General features: G+C 41.4%; 1 protein-coding gene across 1 annotated transcript; it reads right to left on the bottom strand.

The window, feature by feature from the left end:
* Positions 1–12: 12 nt before the first annotated feature.
* znf644a (zinc finger protein 644a) lies at positions 13–9,216 on the bottom strand. The gene is made up of 6 exons (XM_058066105.2): positions 8,884–9,216; positions 3,633–6,084; positions 1,969–2,538; positions 1,299–1,424; positions 693–795; positions 13–612 (listed from the first exon to the last, which is right to left on the bottom strand). The coding sequence occupies exons 2-6, from the start codon at positions 6,079–6,081 to the stop codon at positions 417–419; spliced, it is 3,444 nt and encodes a 1,147-aa protein (XP_057922088.2). The 5' UTR covers positions 6,082–6,084; positions 8,884–9,216; the 3' UTR covers positions 13–416.
* Positions 9,217–10,858: the final 1,642 nt, after the last annotated feature.

The raw sequence follows: 10,858 nt of genomic DNA, 5'->3' as shown, positions 1-10,858 counted from the left end.
GATACTGATCACTTCATTGGAATCTGCCACAAAGTGTGTATGGGTTTATAATAATGGGCTAGAAGAAAACAATTGGCTTTTTTTTTTATTTACGCAGCAGAGGTGCTCCCAAATTTCGAACAATAGTTCATCTGAGGTAAAGGTTGTCTTCCGTGGACACGTACTGCATGAAAACAAGACTACTTGGTACTGTACTTCCAAAGGGTGAATGAAAGCCTGTCAAAACAAAACAGGTAGTATCCAAAAGAACTGTCACCAGCCAAATGTCTCGACATATACGGCAATCTTAAAGATGAATACTGTACTTTTGGCCAGTATTTGACTAAAAAAAAAGTGGAGGAAAAACCCCATCCCATGTACATACACATACAGTCTAGTGAAGTCTAAAAAAAAAAAAAAAAAGGTCCCCGTTGGCTTCACGAGGTGGCTTGTGCAGCATTGAGAGTGTCCTCTTGGTCTGTCTTGATGCAAGCCAAGTCTGTGGATGGTGACGTGACCTCAACCATGCCAAGCCCAGTGTGGGGGACACCAGTGTTCATTATGTGTCTTTGTAAATGCTTCACCCAGTCCTCCTGGACCGATAGGGGACCCTGGAAGACGAGGTCACAGAACCTGCAAGGAGAATGTGATAATCCGTGACATCCGACGTTGACGGCACACATTGACACGCAAAAGGGCAAGACGAGGTTTACCTGCATGTAAGTCTGTACATTTCCTCTGGCGTTTGTGTTAACGGAAGCATCTTCTTCTTTGAGCCCTGCCTTAAACGCTGCCGCCTCGCTTTGCAGTCAAATGCTGAAAAACAATTTATATTAGGACTAAAAGGAGGTTCTCTGTTCGAATCTCAGCTGTGTTCTCATGATAGTCAATAGGCAGTCAATAAACTATGGGGTCCATATTTTTCACCATTTTTATTGAACGCCCTAAACTGCAAAATGGAACCTCTCAAACAAATGGAAGTTGAGGTTGACTTCCCGCAGTGGAACTGCTGATCTGAGTGCTGTTCCTGCCGGGTGTTTCTCGTGCTGCACGGCAAAACCGGTCCCGTAGGTGTCACGAAATATGGCCTCAAAGTTGCTATTGACTGTTGGTGTACTTTTAGAACAAATATTATGAAACATTCACGACAGCTGTAGCGTCTTCTGCATTGTTCATGCTTAAACGTCTTTTTCTACTGGTGCATTGGAAACCGACCAAAGCTCACTTCCATTTTCTGTCATTTGAATGTTTTTGTAGATTGTACTTTTGGAGAGAGGAGTTACGGCACTTCAGAGGCTACCATGGGAAATGCCACTTACTGGTTCCCTCTAGTGAGGCACTTCTTTTGCGCTTGACACACGCACGGAGATGATTGGACAGGCTAACGCCACTGTGAAAACTTGCATTGCAGTGGACACACGCCTTCCTGTTGAATTCGCCTTTCTCTGCAAAAGGAATATAATAGTCACACATCCAACGCTGTGAAAGTGTTTTGTCACAAATGTTTCAGACCATCAAATTTAAATATTAAGTTAAGGGAGGAAAATAAATCCAAACCTACTGAAAAAGTGATTGCCCCCTAAACCTAATAACCGGTTGGGCCACCCTGAGCAGCAGCAGTTCCTACACAGTCCCTTCCCTGTAGTGTCTAAGGCATTGAGAGCTCTCGGGGGAGTCTGTGGTGAGGCTAGTCGCTAGCCAGTGAGTTCTGGCTATGTGTCAATGTGCTAGTGACGTAGTTTGATCGGCCTAACAATGTTAATAGCGAGATGTAGTCATGCATCACATAAGCGTTACGGATGATGGGCAAAATTCTACAAAAAAAAATGTTTAATGTTTTTAATTTTTATACCAAAAATGAAAAATGCAGCTGATTGTGCATAGGCATTGATGTCACGTGACGCTTCTGACTCGGGTTACAGTATTCTTCCATTCCTAGTGGTATCGAATGGAGAACAGATACATTTCTATTTTGATAAGGCTACTTACCCGATGTAGCGATTGACAGTGAAGACGCCACTCTTGGTCCCAAACTATGTTCACCATTGCAGGAGACTGGTGCAGGGTACCTGGATAATTGTAAAATCCCCTTGGGTTTGGAGTCTTCCTGGCACTTTCTCTTCTTCAGAATTCCTATCAATGCAGTCGTGTCGGAAAGTGAATCCTGCTCATCCAACTTGGTCTGCAGTTGCCTTTTGTCAGCGTCCCTTTCCAATAATGAAAATACAGGCCTGAGTGGTTTGACATCAGCGCACACGCTTGAATCCGAGTCATTCTGGTGGATTCCAAAGGAAGTTGGCATGAAATGATCAGCACCATAATGGGAATTATTCTGTTTCTTTCCTAGGATCTCAACTGCCCTGAGGTACTCCTTTTTGTTCCGCATCAACTCCTTGAGTACAAGTAATGGGGATCTGTTCTTTGATAAATAGGCTCTACCAATCTTTTTGAGGTGGCCCCGAACGTGGTTGGACTGTCCTTTCCTATTGTCAAATGAATCCCCACATAATGGGCAGGAATGGATACCCGTCTCCTCGGAATCTGGCTGCAACTGCAACACTGCAAAATAAAAACAAGAGCAAGCATTAAACAATGGCGTCCAGTAGAACAGCTAAAACAAACTTGGGACTTTTTAACTTTGACTTTCAAAATAAGTTCTAAGAGCCCTTTAGACATGAAATAACACTCCTGTTGTTTACGTCACAACTCTTGTGCTCCAGGGTCCGTGGACTCAAGACGGCTGCTGGCTAGCAAACTAATAACCTAGCCATCTAACCTGGCAGCCTCAATTTTAATTTCTTCTAAACTTAATAAAGCAAAAACTTACCACTTCCACACAGAATGAGAGAACCTTTTCCCACTCTAATGTCGAACATGCCATGGTTGCAGTGCACTTCATGCAGTGTTCAGGTCATGTAACGTCTCAATGTTTTTGTAATTACTGAATACTACATATCACTTCCATTTCAGTATGTTGACTAATTAATAGACTATAGTCTACTATGAAATGATCATTAAACAATTTCTGAATGTCCTCGCGCTCTAGCGAGCGAGCAATAATCGAACTGCACTATTGCGAGGGACAACTGTATCTCAAAAGATAAGGGCAAGTTATCCCATAAGGAGCTATATATATATATATATATATATATATATATATATATATATATATATATATGAAGCCGCTTTTAAAATGATGACCAATGACATCAAGCATGTCATTTCTTGTCAATGACATTGAAAAACGTGATTTTTAAAATTTAAAGAAAAGTAATTTTGTCAAAGGTGTTTAAAGACAGGCCTTGTGTCGTCTCATAATATAGTCATTGATAACAACTTGTCGATTAATTCATTCAATCCCAGCCGTTTTTCAAAAGTCGTCCGTCTGGGTATCGGCCATTTTTGATGATTTTGACCAACTCACTTCCTAGTTTCTGTGCAGCGTGGGAGAGATGCATGCCGAGCTCTTTGGGAGTGAGCGTTCGGGTTGAAAACCACGTAAAAATACGTCGATGGTAGCGAATGTATTAAGCAACATAGCATCAGCTACGGAAAGATGAGTTACGTCCTATTTTCCCCTGAGTTGAACAAGAACATTGCCAAATGCCCAACTTTGTTTTTAGCCGGCAGCTAAAATAAAATACTATCAGTACCTTTTTTCAGTTTCTGGAACGATGTGATCTTCCGAGGGATTTTGGGTTTCCGGTCTTTACAAACCACCTGGTCAGGAGTCAGGACATGGCGTGCTTTGTAGGTTAGTCCAATCCTGTGAAGATGTCCTCTCACGTGGTTGGACAAGCCCACTCCCGATTGAAAGACTGCAGAACAGTACGGGCAGTGATACTTGCGGTCCAGTTCCAGCTCTGACATGTCTCCTGCTATGGATTCTTGCAATGATATTGGATGAGAGTCAAAGGTTTCTTGAAACACTTCTGTTTCCGTGTATTCTTCTTTTATTGGAGGGTCACTCTGCTCCTGCTCTTCGTTCTTCGTTTTCTCAAAAAGCTGCTTTGATGCCTGGAGAGCACCACGTATCGACATTCTTCTGCTATAGGTATAAATTAAATTATGATTTTCTGGATTGACACCGTTGTCAAACATGTTGGCATCTGTGTCTTTTAGATGGAAAGTGTCTTTTCCATCATAGTCATCAGCATCTCCTTGGTTTGGTCTCTTCGGACTTGGCATAGGTTTTGGCAAGATAAAACAGGACTCTTGGTCAGAAGTGTTGCGGTAAGGGGTGGACATCTTTCTCTTAGATGGGGACTTCCTGATAGGCGATTGATCCAGGTTGCAATTGGGAACCCTTTCCACCTCATGGGATGATCCTGTGAGACCATTTGGAGATAATGCCGCGTTTTCCTGAACCTGATGAGAACCTTCATTTTTACAACTCAAATCAGTTATAGATGTGTTTTCTTTCCTCTGCTCTGCGGTCTTCCTTCCATGTTTTTGTCGGGATAGTAGAACATTAATGGATTTATCCAATTTGGATTCAGTGAGTTGAGACTTTAGACCTCGCTTGATCTTGTTACTTTGAAATAAATCTGAAATGTCGCTCGACTCAGCGGGCAAACAAGCTCTTTTTGAGGGGACCTGATTTTTAATGGTAATTTCTGAGGTTAACTCTGCGTCTTCTACCAGTGTGCAAGAAGGAATGTGCTGCTCTTCCTCGGATGGTTGGATGTGTTTCTCGGCATACTGTGCACATTCATATTCCTTAAACTCTTGTTGGTGGCGGCGCAGCAAGTGATTTTTAAAAACATTTTTGCTAAAAGCTTTGTAAGAGCAAATGTTGCAAGAGAAGGTTTTACAGTCGCCGTCCCTGATTTGCTTTCTAACCGCCTTTACCGTGTGCTGGACGATGTCGTGTCTCATAAGATCATGTCTGCTCTCGGTCCTGTAGCTACATTTGTCACATCCCAACGTTCTCTTGTCGTGGGTTTTTGCATGTTGAACAAATGTGTTGGGGCAGTTCGTTGTAAACGGACACTGCGGGCAGAAAAGCTTTGCATCGTTATCCTGGTTGTCCTTGTCCCCCCATCCTTTGAGCTTGTCGGGGAGCCTTGGTCTTTTCTCATGGTGTACACTCATGTGCTCAATCAGGAGACTGCTTTGCCTGAAAGAATCGCCACATTCTCTGCACATATAAGTCTTTGGCAAATGATTTGGTGGGTCTTGGTGAGTTTTCATATGACGTTGCAAATGATGGGCCTTCTTGAAAATGAGCTTACATTTTGAGCAGGGGTAACAAGATGCTTTCTCCTCTGAATGGGAATTCGCCGTGAGCCTCCCATTCAATGATGAAAGGCCACGGCTTGGGTTACCTTCATGCGAATTTCTTCCCGGTACATTGCAGAGAACTTGCTTGATGGCTTTCATGGTTCCATTAGGATAACTTGGAACGTTGACTGTCTGGGATGTCTGCAGCTTGGAGAAAGTCCTTGCCTTTTTGACATCTTTGACAGGAATGGAGTCCACTTGGTCCTCCGTATGAGAGAAATCCTCAGGTGACTTGTGACTCAAATCTGAATACATGTCCACTGAGGGATCTACCATGACAACCACGTCCATTTTGCGTTTTCTTTTGCTATGGTTGTTTAGAGGATGCACTTCCTCTTTAGGTTCCTGACCTGAAGAATCATTGTGATTCTCCCACAGAAACTGCATAAACTCTTTATGAGGGTCCCATTGGAAGTCATTGGGGCTACTGAAATCATCAGATAAGTTCTCCGGTGATTCCATATCAAAGCCCCAAATTCCAGCAGTATCTATTTCTTGCACAGTTTTTAACTGGGTGATGCTTTTTTCTTCATCTTTGTCTATGGGTATGCTGTTAAGTTCAGCATACCCATCAGCCTGTGTGGCCTCATGTAGAGAAAGTCCATTACCCAAGCCGATTGGAGCCAACATGTCTGTGTTTGACAGAACATCTAGGACAGTGGACTGATTTAGAGCCCGTTTGTCGAAAGAATCGTTGCAAGAGGTTGATTCTTCCGCCATTTTCACAGATTCTTGAAGAAGGAAGAGGGCGTTAATGTCAGGATCTGCATCTTTGTCATCTCCATCAACACCTGCCAGACATGACATTTCAGCTGCCATGACCTAAAAGACAGCAAAAGAAGTAAAACATTTTTTTCTAACAACAAAACCTGTATGACTCTGCTGATGAGTTCAGCACATTTCATGCGGTTAACATAATACAGGTCTGGGGGTGGGGGGGTTATGTATTACACTGCTAATAGAGATGTCATACAACTTCATGTCAAGACATCTGAACTATCCCTTTAATTATGACTACTGTCGACTGTGGGGTTGTTAGTGTGTACCCATCCTCTCGCCTGAAACCAGCTGGGATAGTTCAATTCTCTCTAAGTGAACCCAGTGTTTCCCACCGGACCGTAATCTATGTACTGCAGAAGATGACATCATTGTCTAATTTGCATATTTGGCAATGACGCATGTCATGTCTTTTTTGGTTGTGAGCAAAAAAACCTGAAAAGAAAAATCCATTATATTGTATTTAGACGCACTATAAACCTTGCAATTCTACCTACACTCTGTGTTTCCAGCATCACTCGTTGGCTCCAATAGACGCAAGGTGCTCCCCACCCCATCAACAACAGCTGCCACAATCTTAGCAGTCCAGGCTGTAGTAATTCTAAGCTTGATTAAACTTACTTAAGATTTGTCTGATCAAAACAGTGTTGCTGCATAAGACTTCAAATACTAGCATCCACTTTACCAGTCCAATTAATTACTTTCTGAATCTGCGCCGTGGTCTCTAAACCTCATCTGAACTGTAGTTCTTTTTGCCATAAATTAACCACATATTTGTTTAAGCTGCAGGGTTCCAATAACTTCGTGTTCATACTAAGGTTCGACCGATACATCGGCCGACCGATATCGGGCCGATATTTGCGTTCTTTACTTGAAACGGTATCGGCCGATACGTGCGTGGGTTCGCCGATGTATTTTTCTGCCGCATGATTTACAGACAGGCATCCGCCGGGCAGCTTTGTGTTGCCGGCGCACCCTGCAACACACGCAGTCACGGGACCCCTCCCACACCGCAACAGTGGTGAATCACAACAAGGGTACGTTTTCAACTTTTAATTAGCCTCTAACAGTCAAACTTTCACCATTGGAATTAGGGAGCTGTTGATGCTAGATAAAAGTTAAACTACGACAAATGTTTTACACATGGTTGAATATTTATTCCTTTTAAATTGATAATGCCGTTTAAATGTGTGTTTAAGAAAGCTGAATCCACTGTGTTCAGTGTTTACATTTCAATAAATGTTTGTTTAAACTTGAGACCTGTAATATTTGTTATTGTTATTTTTTCATGTAAATTGAGGGAGCAAAAGCAATATCGGCCCAAGCAAAACCGGCCATCAGCTAAGAGTGATGGAAAAAAAAAAACGGTATCGGCATCGGCCAAAAAAAACCCCATATCGGTCGATCCCTAGTTCATACTGTAGCTGGTTATTCTCCACTGTAACACTGCTCCAGCTGGACGTTTGTTAAAGTGTAGTACGCACTTATTTGTTTGGCTTACAGCGTGAAATTAATCGGTGGTCAACAGAGAAACAATGCCAAACAAACCAACAAAAACCCTGCTGTTGGTTGATCACATCGACTAATGGCGGCAGGACTCGTCTGAATCCTTGCTAAATGTAACAGTTGGCAACATTGGTCCCTCCTGCTACGTGTTTCTGACAGACCAGGTATGTATGAGGTGTGTTACGAAACAGAGTTACAATGCACAACACATCTAATGTAAATGTTTAAACCTTATTTACGTCATGTACATCTAATATCTCACTATATCGCTCAACAGAGGCGTTATATTGTTGGACCAGAAGTCAGAAGCTGAAGTCAGCTGCAGTGTAGTTTTATTGGAAGCATTTACTGTGTAACAACACCGTAACAAGGGGAAAAAACTAATGTCCGACAGGGTTCAAGTGTGAAACAATTTTTATAGCCATGTTCTCAACAGGAATAATTAGCTTTAAAATAAAGCTCTCCTCTGATGATAAGCTAGCTCACCAATAACAGTGTCGTATGCATGCCGCGCCAGTAGATGGGGATGTAACTCTGAAAGCCTTCGGTCTGCGTCAAAATATCAGAAAATCCTAACAGATTGGCAGTCTGCAATTGCTCCTGTTTTCTTTCTGTTCATACAACTACTTACTAACAAAAATACACATCCGTGAACTGAGGCCGAGAGGCTACTGACTTTACAGTAGTCACATTTTGCAGCCTATCACTGCAAATTAACATGTCAAAAACAACAATATTCTGTGCAACCACTACTTTTTTGTGTCTCGCCTAAAATGCAGAGCTGGGATCAGATTATTCAATCCTTACTGTTCGAAATTATTAGCAGTGTTTACAAGCTAGTTAGCTTGCTAATGCACCGTACATGGCCATTGCTGAAATGATTAATTGAAACCATTTATGAAGGACAGAAGAGAGTCTGGGCTCTCAGAAGTGCAGGGCAATAAGTGTCACAAGAAGAGAGTGCACCATCACAAAATACGCGCAGAACATTTCCACAGTAGAGACAAAACAGAGGGTTAAATGACAATAACGGCTTTTGACAATCGCCTGTGAATTGTGTAAAACTTTCGCCACTGTAGTTTACAGATATAATGCCGGCTAACAATGTCATTGTTTCCGGAGTTATGGACGTATTGGTTGATCATTGTTTCATAATATTTCTGCCATTAATATTAGCCTGTGTTGTTGGATGCTGCTGGCATGAGCTGCAGACCATTCCAACAAGGCTGTTCCATACCAAAAACCCCATTACCGAAGCTAAACTGGGGCTAATGACAAATACCACTCGGTAGGTCCGACACGGATGTCAATGAAATGTTAAAAACGAGCACACGTTACCTCCCAACGGTGTGGATGGAGACTGGACCCAAGGAATACGGAGCATTTGACAATTTCTGACTTTCGTCTTCCATCTACTTCACAGTCGCCATTTTCCGTGGTGGTCTGGTGTGGCACAGATCATTTATTTTTTTTAACGGGTAACCGTGCACATGTCTTCCCGCACAGCACCAAAATCAACAAAATGGACATTGAGGGGGTTGTAATGTGAGCAGTTTGTGCTAAAGTGTCAACTTAAAGTTACGTGTGTTGCTGTCGCTTTGAATTTAGCCACGTAATGTTTGGAGTCGGCGCGTGTACCCCCGCCAGTGCTAAAATGGTACGTTCCACAGAGGACGCATAAAACGAAGATAATGCCCATCCCCTTTAGGTGGCAGATTTTGGTAGCTCGATTGGGAATAACCGTTGTTAAGACTAGGTTAATCGGCGTTGAAATGCACTTAACAGCTGCTGTTGGTGTTATTTGGTTTTTAAATGAAAACACAATGTGTTGAGTAAGGAAAGTTAGCTGACAGACAGGCATTGACGTTAAACACTGGTGAGATCTAACCATAATGTCCCCATGGCTGTCTTGGTATGGCTGTCTTATGCAGTATCCTATGGCTCTTTGTTGCTCTGATGGATTAATGGGTTGTAACAGTGCTTATTAAAAAAATATATATACACCACATAATTAATCGGATGACCCAAAAATGTCACTCTTATCAACACAAACTTTCAACATGGTCAGCATTAAACAATTACATGCATGTGTATGGAAGCCCTAGATTTGCCTGATTCCACCCCACTGCTTTTAAAGTATTTTTAAAGTAAAGTATTTTTCCACACAATTATTTTGATAATATATTTAATAAAAGTGCCATACCTAAAATTAAAATTAGTAATGTGCCAAATATTGAGTTTGATATTTATTTGAAGTTGCGTCACATTCACACTGGCAATGACGGCGACTACTAAAATTTCCAATGGTCAGATTAATGGCTAATATATGGCGTCATTGTATAACATTCTTGAACAAAATAATCATTAAACACAGGTGAGTACACCGAAAAAGATCATTAAAAAGGCTAAAGGCGGTTGAAAATGTATTATGGTGTAGTATTTCTCCCAAAAAATGCTTCCTATTCGTTCATAAGACTATGTAGCTATCTTAGCTCTTTAGCTAGCAATTAGCGATGCTCTATAATTTCTTTGATCTTCAGATCATGAAAAAAAACTACAAACTACATGGAATGCTTCTGTGAACATGTATGACATTGAAATTTATTATTCACAAATTTGATTTTAGATGTCAATAATTTGTGCTAAAGAAAGTTGTAAGGCTAACTATTAAGAGGATGTTTTCATTGAATTAAGAAAAATGCATAATGCAGAAATATATGGCCATTAATTGTGTAAAGTTCATTGAATCATGATAAGTGTAAAATATAATGCAAATAAAATGCATTTTGCTTCAAATATTGCTTTAAAGAGGAAATAAAATTTTTCTCATTGAATAATGTGTGATTTAGAACTGAGAATTGACCATTTGTAATGGCTGTGTGTCTTAAAGGACAAAATACTACAATCCATGTGTGCATCAATATTGCTGTAATTGTGATTTTGTTGTGTCCTGGTAGTGACACTCCTTAAATTGACAATGAATGGGTTGTCCAACTCAGATGACTGCACCTTGTCACTGGACAATCTATTTTATGAGAAACCCATTGACTGCAGACTGTAAGTACAAAGAGATGGCACTGAAAGTTGATCTCATCCGTTTGAGTGTACTTCACATTTTGGGTTGTCATTAACAGAAAGCCACTGCACCAGGACACCAGTCCATGGCAGCTGGAAGCACCTCCATCTCTTTCACAGATTCCAACTACTCAGGTCATGCAGGAAGAGGCAGAGTTGCTAGCTTCCCAGTACAGTATGTTATGCTCTGGATTAGAGGGAATTCCTTTTCACTTGACTTGCATAAACTACTTTTAAT

Source organism: Doryrhamphus excisus, linkage group LG6, assembly GCF_037039965.1.
Source record: "Doryrhamphus excisus strain RoL-2023G ecotype Guam linkage group LG6, RoL_Dexc_Guam_v1.1, whole genome shotgun sequence".
Classification (NCBI taxonomy): domain Eukaryota; kingdom Metazoa; phylum Chordata; class Actinopteri; order Syngnathiformes; family Syngnathidae; genus Doryrhamphus; species Doryrhamphus excisus.
This window is presented reverse-complemented; position numbering and strand designations above follow the sequence as displayed.

Bases quoted from the DNA above. Each gene is read 5' to 3' on its own strand.
- znf644a (XM_058066105.2), bottom strand. From the start codon at position 6,081: ATGGCAGCTGAAATGTCATGTCTGGCAGGTGTTGATGGAGATGACAAA. The intron at 2,539-3,632 runs GTACTGATAGTA...TTTATTTTGCAG, and splicing joins GTTCCAGAAACTGAAAAAAG to TGTTGCAGTTGCAGCCAGAT. The intron at 1,425-1,968 runs GTAAGTAGCCTT...TTCCTTTTGCAG, and splicing joins ACTGTCAATCGCTACATCGG to AGAAAGGCGAATTCAACAGG.